The sequence below is a fragment of the Lepus europaeus genome, chromosome 4 (assembly GCF_033115175.1).
Source record: "Lepus europaeus isolate LE1 chromosome 4, mLepTim1.pri, whole genome shotgun sequence".
Classification (NCBI taxonomy): domain Eukaryota; kingdom Metazoa; phylum Chordata; class Mammalia; order Lagomorpha; family Leporidae; genus Lepus; species Lepus europaeus.
Window position 1 is genome coordinate 149,068,353 of NC_084830.1, and position 16,153 is coordinate 149,084,505.

Genomic DNA, 16,153 nt, shown 5'->3' on the forward strand with positions numbered 1-16,153 from the left:
GAGACAGACAGATGAATCAACATTTCCAAACTGTGGCACAAGCACCAAATACAATGGCAGCACTGGAAAGGGATGTGGAGGTAAGACTTGGGGGGTGGAATATCCTGTAAATGCCAACAGACCACCCGAGATACTGCTGAAGGATGAGCAGTTACAGGAAAAGAAAGGGAAACCTTGGAGCAAGCCAGGATTCCTGGAGACTTGAACGAGTATGGTACACAGGGACAGAAAAGAGAGCTCTCTTTGGACTCAAATGTTTCTCTATTTAAATATACACCAGAACCACATCTCAGAGCCCATGTTGCAATGTCGATGCCCTATTTCCCAGCTTCAGTAACTCTTACTGTATCTAGACCGGGTCCACAAATAAGCAATTTTTTTTTTTTTTTTTTTTTTTGGACAGGCAGAGTGGACAGTGAGAGAGAGAGAGAGACAGAGAGAAAAGTCTTCCTTTTTGCCATTGGTTCACCCTCCAATGGCCGCCGCAGCTGGCGCGCTGCGGCCAGCCCACCGTGCTGATCCGAAGGCAGGAGCCAGGTGCTTCTCCTGGTCTCCCATGGGGTGCAGGGCCCAAGCACTTGGGCCATCCTCCACTGCACTCCCAGGCCACAGCAGAGAGCTGGCCTGGAAGAGGGGCAACCGGGACAGAATCCGGTACCCCGACTGGGACTAGAACCTGGGGTGCCGGTGCCACAAGCAGAGGATTAGCCTATTGAGCCGTGGCGCCGGCCCAAATAAGCAATTTTTTAAAAATCTTTTTATTTATTTATTTGTGAGGCAGAGCAAATAATAAATCAATAAGAGAGAGAGGGAGAGAGAGAGAGATAAGTCTTCTATCCACTGGTTCATTCCCCAAATGGCTGCAATGGCCAGAGCTGGGCCAATCCAAAGCTGGGAGCTAGAAGCTTCCCCTGGGGGTGAGGGGTCCCAAGCACTTGGGCCATCTTCCACTGCTTTCCTACACACAAGCAGAGAGCTGGACTGTAAGAGGATCAGCTAGGACATGAACCCAAACTGGTACCCATATGGGATGTCGGTGCCACAGGCAGAGGCTTAGCCTACTATGCCACAGCGCCCTCACCCTAAATAAGCATTTTAACAGAAGCTATATGTGCTTTTATTATTAGTATTATTATTTATTCATGTTTAAAGGCAGAGTGAGGGCAAGAGAGAGAGACAGGGCGCAAGCGAGAGCAAGAGATCTTCCATCAGCTGGTTCACTCCTCAAATGGCAGCAACAGCCAGGGCTGGGACAGGCCAAAGTCAGGAGCCAGGGATTCCTACTTGGGTCTCCCCTGTGAGTGCAGAGATCCAGTACTTGCACCATGATCTGTTGCCTTCCTGCTGCAGTAACTGGGGAAGTTAGACTGGAAGTGGAGGAGCTGGGACTCTAACCAGCACTCTGACATGGAACGCCCGCGTCACAGTGGTGACTTAACTTGCTGTGCTGCAATGCTGGTCCCACTGTGTATGCTTTCAGTACAGGCTGACTACCTACCATGAATGCTAAGGTAAAGAGCATGAATTTTACTCAGAAGGTCCAGAGAATCCTACAGAGAAATATTAGCAAATGCACCTCCTAGAAAATGGGGAAACCAGATCATAAGAATATTAAATTGAAATCAAGCATATACAAAAAATGCAATTAAGAGAAGTAATCCCAGTAAAATGTAAACTGGGTAGAGATACCAGGGGTCTAGGAGGGGGTGTGATTCCTGCTTTGACATTACAAAAGATGAGCTTGTCTACTTCAGTCTTCCAGTTTCTTTGATCTCATTATTTTGGTGTTTAATGTGGGAACAGAAACAATAGCTACCTCAAAGCATTACAGAAAAAATAAAAAAAGGGACAGGCATTGTGATGCAGCAGGACGCCAGCACCCCAATATTGATGTGCCTGGTTCAAGTTCCACGGATTTCACACTGACAGCCATTTCACAGTTCTGGTCAGCTTGCTACTAAAGTGCTTGAGAGGAAACAGATGATGGACCAATTAATTGGGTTGCTGCTGTCCATGTAAGACAGCCAGATGTAGTCCCTGGCCCTGGCTGTCACGGGCCTGTCACTCTGCCTTTGGATAAATAAATGGATAAATCTTTAAACAGCATAATACCTATAAACACACCTTCTCCTGGCACACAGTACATTTTATAGAAATGTTCTTACTGTACCAATACAGCAAAATGGTAGGGATAGAAAGAGATGATGGGCAAGATATTAGAAGGGAGAACGCATTGTGAGCAAATCATTCAGACTTAGGGGGAAAAAAGGTAGGGGTTAGGATGACAGTGTTGTGTCACTGCCGCTTATTTCTCTCAGCTGTTGGCAAAGGGGTTGCCTTTTATTTTTCAGTGACTAGGAAGATAGTGAGGGATATGAGCAGAGGAGTTTGAGAGCAAAGGTGATGGGTTCAAGTACTGATTTGTTAAGTCTGAGGTGATTGAGGGACACGGGAATAAAAGCTACTACACACCTGGAAGTCAGGAGATGGCTGAAATGGAGACAGAGTTTTGATCATATCAATGTGGGAAACTATGTGGAACAAGAAGCAGAAAGAAAACAAGAGAATCCTGAGAAAGACAACATTCAGAGAGTGAACACATGGAGGCAGACATGGCCATAGCGGAGACAGAGGTTTAACAAAAGGACTAAAACAGAATCCAGGAGAGTTGACAAAGGGAGTCCCTCTTCATTCTATAAAGGTAGTAGACAGATCGCGTAAAGTGGGACACACAAGTTTCTTTCCCTTATCACCCCAGCCAGTGACAGCTGTGTTGGCCCCATCTGTCAGCCTTTTATGTGATTATTTTCATGTTACATTTAAGTAGGTTACCTGGGAGATTCTCCACTTCTTGGTAGACTCCATCACACAGGTTGACCATTGTGTGTGAAAATCATGAACATGGAACAGTCTTTTCATTGAGCTGTTTCCTTTGATGTTCTCACTGTCTCCAGCTCTATGAGCCTGTTCTTCCTTTCCTAAACCTTGTGAACATTTTCTACCCATGTGCATGTGTGAAAACACAGTTCATACTGTACGCTTCCTGTGAGAGAGGACGTCTGAAAACGTGTACTGTCAGTGCTTAGTGCTTGCTCTTCATAACGTGCTCCCTGCACCGGCAACAGTCTGCACTCCAGTTAGGGATGGAGTAGTGGCCTGCGTAAGTCACTTCTAAGAATGGAATGATCTCTCTGGTGCCATGGCTCACTAGGCTAATCCTCTGCCTGCGGCGCCGGTACCTCAGGTTCTAGTCCCAGTTGGGGCGCCGGGTACTAGTCCTGGTTGCTCCTCTTCCAGTCCAGCTCTCTGCTGTGGCCCGGGAAGGCAGTGGAGGATGGCCCAAGTGCTTGGATCCCTGCACATGCATGGGAGACCAGGAGGAAGTACCCGGCTCCTGGCTTCAGATCGGTGCAGCGCAGGCCTTGGTGGCCATTTGGGGGGTGAACCAATGGAAGGAAGACCTTTCTCTCTGTCTCTCTCTCTCACTGTCTATAACTCTCTCTCTGTCAACTCTGCTGGCAAAAAATTAAAAAAAAAAATTTGAGAATCAAGTACCCACTTGCAAAAGCTTGAGTCTCTTGCAATTCTTATTATACTACAGTATACTCGCTGACTTACCAGTGTGTCTAAAATAACATATGCTTCACCTCTTGAGAATAGGAGCTGTGTCATTTAGCTCAACATTCCTGTAAGGAGACCAACTGTGCTTATGTTGCAAATAAAGAAGCCCAGGCTCAAAGGTTTAAGGGAATTGCACAAGATTACCTAGCTGGAGTGAGACTAAAGCTGAGCCCTGAACCTGAGGCCTCTGTCTGAACCTCATGTGCCCTCCCTTCCTCTACCTCACTTATAAATAACACAGGAAACTTGTCCTAAAATAGGAAGATCTCTATTTGGGAAAATTCATGTAATCAACACATATAAACATTCTAACCTGCCAAAACATTAAAATGATGAGAAGGGCAGAGTGGAAAATTCAGGCTAAAGATAAGTGAATTTCATAATTCTACTTTATAGAGATAAATACCTTAACATTATTTAAAGTTGTGCCATGGTATTAATATGCCAACACATAAGCCTGAAGCAAGATGGGAGAGCTACAGTTGCGCATATCAGTTCAGATGAATGAATATTTTATTTTAAGAACTAATACTTCCAAAACTATTTTAGAATTTCTGGCCTTTAAAAGCATCTTAAAACAGATGAGCTTAGTAAATCATCTATTTGATCATAGCCTAACACTGCTTGCATACAAGTCCCTGAAACAAGTGAGTGAACATTAACATTCAATAGTCCCACCTTAAAAATCTACCAGAAACATTATGATTAATTTTTGCCAAATACAAACCCTGCTGTTAAGCCTTATTAAATTAAGAAACATCAAGAAAACTTTTCTCCATGTATAATGGCATGCAAAGCCATGCATCATCAGTGGAAATGAGTAATTAAAACACTGAAACATACTCATCCAAAGTAAACAATACAGACTTTCAGCATAATTCATACAAAAAAATCTCCTTAAATAAATTCAAGTTTTTGTTGTTATTTTTATCATTTCACAAAACCAAAGTTTTCTTGTCCTGTTTTCTACTTATTGCTAACACTATAACTTCTGTTGAGCTATCTTTATCCCCTTTATATCTACAGTTCTTAGAATAGGGATGAGGGATATATTATTATTTTTATTTTTTTTTATTTTTGACAGGCAGAGTGGACAGTGAGAGAGAGACAGAGAGAAAGGTCTTCCTTTGCCATTGGTTCACCCTCCAATGGCCGCCACAGCCAGCGCGCTGCAGCCAGCGCACCGCGCTGATCCAAAGGCAGGAGCCAGGTACTTATCCTGGTCTCCCTTGGGGTGCAGGGCTCAAGCACTTGGGCCATCCTCCACTGCACTCCCGGGCCACAGCAGAGAGCTGGCCTGGAAGAGGGGCAACCAGGACAGAATCCAGCACCCTGATGGGGACTAGAACCTGGTGTGCCGGCGCCGCTAGGCGGAGGATTAGCCAGTTGAGCCACAGCGCCGGCCAAGGGATATATTATTAAATTGACTTGAATATGTACACTGAATAGTGTGACAGAGAGACTCATGACCACTTTTGAAGATAATTCCTATACAGATTGATAACACAAGCTTTCATACATACATTTGAAAATACAGATTAATTTCATATAAATACATTCTAAATATTAACACATTGTAATCTTTATCTGAATCAGAACACCCTAGGCAACCAATGACATGAACATCTTATGGTCTCTGCAAATGTTATTTATTGCCACAACTGACAACCTAAACTAGCCTCAAATGTCATAACCAATTTTAGAATTGGCACCAACTACATTAAAATTTAGTCTTTAAACCAAAAATTCTTCATAAATTCACATGTCCTCTGATTGTACTTGGAAATATTGCCCGCAGTACTGAATATTCACTGGGATTTCTGGATTAGATGTCTAAAGAATTTTCCTAGGAAACCCTCTAACTTTTTTTTAAATGTTGGCTGTGACTTCAAGTTCTGTTAATGTAACAGAACTCTTTCATTTTCCTTAGCATTCCTGCAAATGTCACAGATCTCTGCCTAACGGAAGCAAGCAAGTACACAAAACAGTCACCCTCATTTCACTTCTGTCAAGCACTGGCAGCCAGAAGAGATGAGGATTTGATGGCTGGAATGTTTATGAGCTTCTGAAAAACTCCAGACTTAGGGATTCAGATACTTATCTTAAAATTTTGAAGTAAAAATCTATTTTAAAGCATAAACCGTTAACCGTCTTCTAATCCCACCAATGTTAACCTCCAGGATGACTTTTTAGATGGGTTAAAAAAAAATGATGCTTCTAGCCAAAGTAAAGAGATATCTGTGATGTTCTCACAGAAGTAGCCTAAAATAAGCTATGAGCTTATTTTGGTATTCAGTTTCAGGAGATGTGCAATTCTCTCAGTGCCATTTCTATTCCAGGGGAGTGAACAGGATCAAGAAAGGTATATGGCGTGTTATATGTTAATCTCCAAGATCCTTTTTAGCTTCCATTCTTTGATATTCAAATGTAATCATGCTTCAAAGAAAACTAAAACTCTAAAATAAATAGATTTAGTTACTATTAACCAAAAACAGATTCTATATCATAAATAATGCTAGTAGGTAGTTGAGGTGGCCAGACTGACGGGCAGATGTTTTAAAGAATTCAGCTCACATCACATATGTAGTGAAATCCTTGCAGGAAAGGGCATTACCTGAAATGACACCACAGTAAGGACTGTGAAGGGCTGGTTTCTCTGGGACCTTTTCCTCCATGGACCTTTTCTGCCTATAAGCACGGTGTGGGTGACCTGTTATGGCCACTGTATCATTGAGTGGCTCAATAAATATGAAGTCCTCATTGAGCTGTATGAATCCCATCTGCAATACATAACACAAAAAGACATGGAAGAAATATCACTTAAAATGTACTTTCTAGGTTCTGCTACTTATACAGTCTGCTTGCTTTCACAAATGTACACAGCCTTCTAGCTGAATATATTTCAGCAACCCCTGGTAAGGCTGCCATCTTCCCACTCAGGAACTGCATCTTTATGTACTTTATGGCACTAGCATCAACTCCATTTACTTAGTCCTCGCATGTGTGGGTGGGAGGCTAGATGCCAGCACCAGAGGCACAGTAAAGATTCTGGAATGTCAAAGGCTCATTTTGGGAGACCCATGGGATCACTTTCATGTACAGAAAGAGTGACACCGTTTTTAATTGCATATACCACACAGTCCAATGTTTTGACAGTTACTATTTAATAAAGTAATCCATGTAACACAGCAAAGCAAATTCAGGAGACACAGCATGGAAATGAACCTACAAAATATTCTTACAATCTTTTAGTCAGCATTTTAAAAACCTTTGCAGAATAAACCAGAAAAAAAAAATAAAGCATCACTTACATAATAAACAAGTCATTTCATATAGTGCCATGTTTTAAAAGGCATCCAGTTGTGGACAGAGGATTAAAAATTGTAAAATATGATTATGGTCAATAAAAATAATGTATAGCAAGTAGATATCCTTATAGTATTGAGGCTAAGCCTATTCACTTCTTTCCTCTGTTAAAATACAAATTTACTTGCAAGTAGAAAATAGTGTTCCACATGGAAGAACATGTGACTTTATATTTAAATAAAAATTAAAAAGATTATTAATGCATAGAAACAGCATATATTTGATGTTGTCTCTGTATTATTTTTGAAAAAATAATCACACAAAACATGCTAACTAATACCCAATATGCTAATATTAAAGTTCTTACTTCTGTTTTCATTAACAATATGAAATTTACGTATAATTCACTTTAATTTGACCATGCATAAGTAGCACTATAATAATATACTTTCTTAGTTCTTAAGATATAATATTCTTTCTAAATTGAAAATTAAGAAAAAGAAATATATCCTGAGAATGGATTATGTTTTCCTTGGAAGTAGTTTTTTTAAAAAATTTTGTTTCAACTATTAGAGTGTATTACATTTTCTATACAGAAAGATCAGGCATTTGCCAATGATGCTTCATTTCATTTTGTACATAACTGACATCACAATGCAACTTAAATCTAAAAATCTCGATCATTCTCAGGTACTAGAATAAGCAAGTTCTCCATTTCCATCTATCCTCCTGCCCCCTCTCCCCTCCCTCCATGTATGTCTCTCTCCTCTCTCTGTCCTTCTCTCTCTTACACACATACATGCACACACACACATTTGTGGTTACAGGATAATGTAAAAAAGATCCACTATAATTATTTTTAAAATTATTAGGCGTAGATATATTTGGGGAAAATGTTTTTTGTGTAATTTTAATGACTTCCAATGAGCTCTTTTAAGTTCCATATATGTGTTACTTTTCTCATACTGAAACTATCTTGAATTTTAAAGTGATTTTATGAAATCCTTAAAATTTTCCACTGTGCTTAACTTTTTGAGAAACAAGAGAATGTTAAACATAAAACGTGAAATAGCAGCCACTACAGATGTAGTACATGTCCTCATGGGTTGAACATATATAATTTCACATTATGTCTCATGCATCCGGATTGCAAACACATAGAAATGTAGTATTCTTGCCTTTCACATTAGTTTAATTTTGAGATCCACTCAATATCTAAGGTCACAAATAAAACTGAGTATATAGCTTATGACTAAAATCATAATTACGATGCTCACTTTGAACTTACCAGGTAAATATGCTGAGGTTACCTAAGTCACAAATTTGTGATTAAATATATTCTTTCAAGATATTAAAAACTCAGCTACATTTATAACAAACCTTACAAAACTCCGTTGCATACTAGCATATAAAACTTAAAACCTTAAGAACAGATTTTAGGGGTTCATAGCTTACTGCTAGCCATGCAACTATGAGAAAATTACAGTGCCTTTATCTATACAAAAACTTTATACAGTGGTCTGAAAAAAAATTTTTTTTAAATACATGTAATGCTTTTATCATGGGTTTTATATTCAGTAAATGCTGTTAGTTTTATTAACAAAGACAACCATAACAAACAAAACATTCAAACATTTGAGTGAAGACTGAACTCACAAGAGACCAAAGCATCAACATCTATTAATTTTGGTGTCTTCCTATTAGAACATTAAGTATTGTTTAACATAAATCTTTTGTTTTTCATTTTTCTTAGTTAGGATCTGGAAACTTCCATATAATTCTTGCATTAGAATTTTATCTATAGACATTTTAAAAAACAAGGCTACTTTAAAAAGGAAAAAATGTTGGAATAATTATAAACAGTGACTCACTCACTCAACACATGCTTACTGTCTGACCGTGTGTGCCAGACTCAGGTCACCCTGCAGCATATTTAGCACCAAGAGTCATAAGGTACCCGCTCTGAGAGCAGGACCCTGCCCTCGGCACACTCAGCCTTCCCGCGGGGCTCTGTGCCTCTCCAGACATTGGCTTGCAGTATGGCAAATGGCAGAAAACCTTGAAGTTCTGTGTATCCCACAGGAGGCTCACATTTTCCATTAACGAAATGGACTGTGTTATCCGCACTGTGGTTTTACAGGGTGTGGAGTAACACGGACCCATATTAACCTCTGCACTGGCGCCCCCATGTCCCGCAGTCCACAGTTTGGCAGCATTTGTTTCAGTGTAAACATTACTCTCTCATGTGTAGAAGGAAAGACAATATTATCTGATTTAACACAATACATTATCTAAACCAAGTGCAAGCTATGTAAGGGTTTTTCTCCTGGATTGTCCCTTTTAAATTTTTTCAGATTCATTTAAACTATTTGGAAACATATCATGACTACATATGGAAACAAATCTATGTAACTGGGGAAAAAAAAGACAATTTTCTTGATTTTTAGATGAAACCCAATGGCTTGAATATCCTAGAATAACCAGGCCACTGGTTATGCACCAATATAAGGGGTATGACAACATTGGTGAGGCACTTGAAGAACACAGGTGTCTTATTTGTAAGCAATAGGAACTGGCATCAGTATATGCTTATCAAAACATTTAACACACATGTCTGATTCCCTGCACCATCTGAAATTCTGTGTAAGTCTGACCTTAATTTCTTCAGGGTTTTGGCATGGGGGGAGAAGGGCGGCATATAGTCATGTTCTAGTAAAGCATTATATAGTTTGAAATATAAACATAATATAGGACTTGACATAAACTGTAGTATCATATCTTTGTTTTGTTTTATCCAAATCAAATGTTATTTCAATATTTCTATAACTGGGAGTGACTTCTTATGTATTTCCATATTTATATCTACATATAAATTTATATGAAAATATACTTCCGCTGCCACATATATCCTATTGTCTCATCATTCTAAAACATTTCTCCTGATGCATACCACTCAATGTTTCTCAAACCCTAAACAAAGATAAATAAGGTACAAAACTTGGATAAACTCTTGCCTACCTCTCCATTGTTATTTTTCCTATTCAGATTTCATATATACCTACAGCAAACTTAAATTTTACAAACAAATATCACATTTTAACATATTTCAGGATAACATTTCCTTGCATTGTATCCTTTTCTTCCCAGGTCACTCATGCTGTAAAGGGCTACCAGTTCTTCAAAATTAAGCAGATCCTCTCCTGTCTCCAAAGGAATCACTGTCCTGCCCAGCCACCTAAACCCGGTCTGCCACAGTTACTGGTTCAGGGCTCTCTGATTAGACCATGGCCACTGAAGGGAGGGCTTTGGTCTGGTCCATATTTTCATGCCTTTAGTACACATGAAAGGGTACCTTGCTTTTATCTCAATGGACTTGACTTATTCTCTTTTGTGATAAAAGAAAACATCAACTCAGTGCTCTGAAGAGTATCCATTCACTCCACCTGGGGCACAATCACACTTCCATTTCTTCTATCTGACACTTCCCATGATGCCTTCCTTATATGCTCAACGACCTTCTTTCTTGGCCAAAGGTCTTCAAAGAGAATCATAAAATCACAATGACAGAAGGAAACTGCTCGTCTGGGCATTGGAAGAGTTTTTAAATCAAGAAAATAAAGCCTCAGAAACATGATATGGCTTGCTCTAAATCACAGAGGGAGTTCTGTGACTGTCAGAGCTGCAGGCTAAGTCTTCCTTGTTAATTTCTGGTTTCAATATGTCACTCTATATTTGTGTGTTCCCCATACTGTACTCAAGTCTCTACCAACATTCTTGGCCCCATCCCCACACACCCAAACTTAAGAAATTGTCCTGAGGTCACCCACAATTTCCTTTTATTTTCTTCTCTAAGGTATGTGATCTTTGGCCTCTTTCTTCTCAAATTTGCATTGCCCTAATTGTCTACTCTTTAAATAAGCATGTTCCCCTTCCCTAGGCTGATCTAAGACCAGCAATCTCTGCATCTGTCGCTCTCAATATCTCGAGAAGCCCCCTCTAAGGAAGCGATCCCCACCTCCGCCTGCAATCCCTGGATCCTCTTGGAAACACACTCCTTGTTGCCCACTTCCATTATCTCCTCATTTGGACCATCCTTCACAAAACAGCACCTCCTCTCTACAACCGCATAAGTATCTCTCTTCATAGCCCTGTCTTTTATCCAGTCACCCAGGCTAAAATTACATAATTCCACGACTTCCTTTTTTCTTTTTTCTTTTTTTTTTTTTTGACAGAGTGGATAGTGAGAGAGAGACAGAGAGAAAGGTCTTCCTTTTTGCCGTTGGTTCACCCTCCAATGGCCGCTGCAGCCGGCGTATCTCACTGATCCAAAGCCAGGAGCCAGGTGCTTCTCCTTGGGCCATCCTCCACTGCCTTCCCGGGCCATAGGGCCATAGCAGAGAGCTGGCCTGGAAGAGGGGCAACCTGGATAGATTCCGGCGCCCCAACCGGGACTAGAACCCTGTGTGCCGGCGCGGCAAGGCGGAGGATTAGCCTGTTAAGCCATGCCACGCCTTCCTTTCAAATTGACTTTAAAATATTTCTAAGACAACAGTAACAGAAGAGAACAGCTTGCCTGTATACCAGGCACTTCATATGCACTGTTTCTCTTCATCTACACACCAATTTTGGGACACAGGCTAATCTCACAAATTTCATCGTTGAAAGAATTAGTTTACGAAAGATCGAATGTGTCCTAAGATCACAAATCAGTGCTGAATGAACCAGGATTCAAACCAAAGACTGGCTGGCTGCAAGCACAAGCCGCTTTGATGAGGCTGCCTGAGAAAAGCTAGGCCTGCCATAGGACTGTTATTTCAAATAATCCTCATCTTTAAAAATCTTGCACTTCAGATTTGGATATCAAACACAACACCTCACAGATGGGAAATATCTAAAATTTCATATCAATAGAAAGGCTGGGTCCCATCCCTCACAGAGTGAAAACCAGAAAGATTCAAAAACGCTGCAATGAAGTCTTGAACTGGAAGCAACTCAACAGATAGATACCCAACAGGAGTTGAAAGTGGCCACCCAGAAGGTAGCACACAGTCTTCCAAGAGGAAGCGTGAGAACCCCGCCCAGGGGCTGAAGGGCAGCTCCCAAGAACACCCAGACATCCACCCACGTGGCGCACAAGAGAGCATCCATCACAAGCACTCGGCAAACATGAGCTCGGCAACAGCTCTCCGCAAACACCGGTAAGCACCCGAGAACTCTCTCCTCTGCAGCATCCCACACAGCAGCAGTCCTCGAGAAGCCAGAGAAAGCGTTGTGTAGGCAGATGGCAAACCCCAGGAGGAGTAACTAGGGCTCGGGCTCCATTCTCCCTACCTCACTGCTTCCGATTTGTGTGGAAGAAAGCTGGAATGTAGGGAGAACGTGGCAGAGGAATGTTCAAGTGATGTCGACTGGGAAGGTGTGATGATCCAGGAATGAATATTTTAATTACCAGAGACTTTGTGCAACTAAATCTACCAGGGTGTTTCTGAAAACCTTAAAAGAAAAAACTTAAAAAAAAACTTAAAGAAAACACTCTTGTTTTACTCTATCCCTGGAGGCTTGTCTACTTAATGAAAACTTACATGTGCATAAAATGAATTCAGGTAGTGCGGAGAACTGTGGAGGGGTTAGGAAGTGCTGCAGGAATGGCCCCCTGGAGGAAAGACATCTGAGCAGAGACAGTGCGAGCGGTGGCCAGGCCGGGTCATGGAGGGAGAGCATCGGAGAGGGGGAAGCCAAGGTCTGGCGTGGGAACAGACCTGGCCTGCGCAGGAGATGGAAGGCCTGGCAGCTGGGATGGAACGACACAACGGGAAACAGTTGCTAGAAAGAGTCTCTGGGGCTCTCTCCAGCAGCATCACTTTCCGGGACTCACATTCAGACACGGGTCCGGATCAGAGTCCTCCTTCCGGCTCTCAGCCCTCTACCTTCTCCTGGGCAGGCGTGACGGTGCGCATTGAGACGGCTCCTCGTGTCGCACACTTCTAACCCCGACACGGTTTATTCACGTAACAATCACACTGGAGCGGATTTCACTCCTGCAGAGGAAAAACCATGATCTCCCCTCCACTTCTTAATAAACTGCTCCCCTGCTGTCTCTCTCTCTGACACGTGACAGAGATACGGTTTAAAAACACTTCCAACAGTGCACTTTAAAGCTGCCCCAACTAAACAGCATCACAAGCCTGACAATCAGTAGCAGCTGTTCTCTGGCCTGTATGCTCAGTCAATGAAAGCAAAGTGGTAATGACTGGGAAACCAGAAGACGGAGTCCCGATCTGACATTTAGTTACCCAAATCACTGACACTGCTGTTAACGTTTCTCACTTTATATTCTAATTTTTGCTCATATCAAGAAAACTATTCAATTTCCTATATTTTCTTGAATCCACTCATGCTACTGTGATTTCTTATGCTTATAATTATTCTTAATTAGTACTTTGGGATGTCTATGAAAAATTTTAAAGTATAGATTTTATTTTAAATCCATTTATTTATCAATCGGTCTAGCCAAACACTAGCATGGTCCCTGTATTGTCCTGATGGTTATTTAATGTGTGTTACAAATGTACCTACTGAACACCTGCATGGAGCAGGATGCAAGCTACTGAAGATGGGAACGTGGAAACAGATCATTCTCTGTCCTCAGGGACCTTAGATACCAGGAGAATGGACAAACATCACATATTCAGATGCACTTAGGAAACGATGAATTATAAAACGTGCAATAAAGAAACGAGTAAAGATCTGAAAGAAATAAAAGTGGAGGTTGAGATGCTAGAGAATGTGGCTAAATAAAATCTTTCAAAGAAGACAGCATTTGAGGCATGACCTAAAGTCCAAGAAGAAGTCAGCCATACAAAAGAAGAACCTAAGTGGGAGAACAGTGATGGTGTCGCAGGCAGAGGGGTGCCATGTACCAAGGCTACAAATCTGGGAGAAACATGCTAGGAACTGAATATCCCAGCTCGCAGATTCACCCTGGCACAGCCCTGGCCACTGTAGGCATTTGGGCAGGGTACCAGTGGCTAAGGCCTGTCTCTCTCTCTTTCTCTTTATTTCTTTGCCTTTCAGGTAAATATTTTTCAAGTGTTCAAGTTAAAATTATTATTTATAACAATCTATGCTTATTCCCTCATGTGTTTATGAAACAGTAAGACAAGCACTTAAATAAATGAAACTTAAAGACTAAGTAATACAGCTATCTTACTTAGTAATAGAGAGACAAGTACCAGGAGAAGCAGGGCTGGTCCTAGAAGGCAGAAACCAGGAAGAGGGACAAAGGCAGCACATTTTATTTTTTCCATTATAATTCCTACAGCAAGCACTGAACTTGTAAATGAAGTACCTACGTGACCCAGCCTATTGTCCAATGCTGAAGAAAGCCTAGAATGGAGAGATACAAGACTCGTTGGAAGGCTACTGCAGTAACCGGAGCAATACCCAGGAGTGGGCATTTAGCCTACTAAAGACACCATGCCCCACATACAGTGCCTGCCTAGGTCTGACTCCTGGCTTTGGCTCCTGACTCCAGCTGCCTCCTAGAGTAGACCCTGGGAGGAGGCAGATGATGGCTCTTGTTCCTAAGTCCCTGCCAGCCACATGTCATACCTTGAATGAATTCAGAGCCCATAACCTCCAATAGGCCCAGTCTGTCTCTTGCAGGCAGTTAGAGAATGAACCAGCAGATAAGATCTCTCTTTCTCTTTCTTTCTATGCCTCCAAAATAAAAAAAAAAAATCATTTACTTTTAAAAGACAAAAATAATAAATAATGGTGGCATTGATGTAAGGTCTGTCAGTGAGGAAAATGCATGGATAAGCAGATTCCATTAAAAACCTGCCAAGTGGCATAGAGCAGAGGCAGTAACATGAGACACACAGATACATACACAGACACACATATACAACAGAACAAAGAGGTTGGCAGGGTGTAATTCAGATATGGCTCTCAAGAACAGAATAAGACATTCAGATTTTACTTGAAGCATAGGTTGAAACAGCTGACAACAGAGAGCACAACATGACATAAATTCTGACCAAGACCATTCCTGTTTGTCTTTGGAAAACACAACGTTAGAGTGACAAGGGTGCAGTGGGGAAGGTCAGTTTGAAGTTGGTTCCAACAGTCCAGGTGCAAGATCACGGTGGCCAGAATGATGAAGCAACATATGGTGGCTGTACTAACGACAGGGAGAAAGCAAGTACATGGGAGATTTATTTTGGACTCTCCTCCACATCAGCAGGCTACAAGCCAAGGGTGTCCATGGTGTGATGTTGGAACATGGGGGAGCGCGGGCTAATGCTGTAATTTCAGTCCTGAGTGCCCAAGGAGCAGAGACAGGTGTCTCTAAGACTAAAACTCAAGGAAGCAGGGAACTTGAGAAGCAGACAACGGCACAGCAAAGGAGACCCAGGAGAAAGGGCTGATGAGGTGAAAGGAAAAGTTTGAGTTTGCATACTTTTCCTTCCTCAAAAAAAATCAGAATTAACTCTCAGGAAAAAAACTCTTCCCCGGTTCGCTCCGAGAACACCCTTATCTGTGTCTAACCCACACTGCTCAAGTTGAAAAATGCAGTACTGTGATGCGAGATGATCAAACACATGTGCTTGTGTTTTTTGTTAAATTTTGTTAAATTCAACAGCACAGAAACATTTCCATAGCTTCATCAATCAGGATTCTCAGAAGTCATAACAATGTGACTTGCTTTTGCTGCAAATGAATTGTACTTGTTCCATACTGAGTCCAGAGACAAATTTAGGTTTATTAACTTTGCTCGACCTATATTATTTTCTAAACAATAAAAATCAGCTTCCAACTTGCCACTCAATGTGTGCTCCTCACACACCTAGTTATTAAAGGGTTAGTCTGTCCGTGACTTCTCAGGGCCGTTCACCACAGTGCTGTCCACTCACAGCACTTATCTCATGCACTGCCATAAGTGGAACTCAATGAGACCACTGAGGAGGCTGCACAGCTGCAGATTGGGGAAGCACTCATCACTGCCAGGTTGACCTCACAATTGACAGAGACGCTGCCAACCTCCTACACACCCCTAGAGAGTAGATGCAAATTCATGTTGCCATGGAAACAAGATTAGTGGCGCAAACTACTAAAGGACCATAGCTTGGGGACTCACAGACATGGCAAACTTGCTGCAACTTATTTTTAGGATTCAATTAAAAGTCAAATGCATACAAAAGCTAATGTATTTGACAATATTTAC

General features: G+C 41.4%; 1 protein-coding gene across 1 annotated transcript in view; it reads right to left on the reverse strand.

Moving 5' to 3' along the window:
• The window catches only part of ADAMTS19 (ADAM metallopeptidase with thrombospondin type 1 motif 19), a 219,411-nt gene that overhangs the window by 162,121 nt on the left and 41,137 nt on the right, over positions 1-16,153 (reverse strand). The window contains exon 5 of the mRNA XM_062189957.1: positions 6,236-6,401. Coding sequence (XP_062045941.1) covers positions 6,236-6,401 — 166 coding nt within the window. The remainder of the gene's footprint in view (positions 1-6,235; positions 6,402-16,153) is intronic.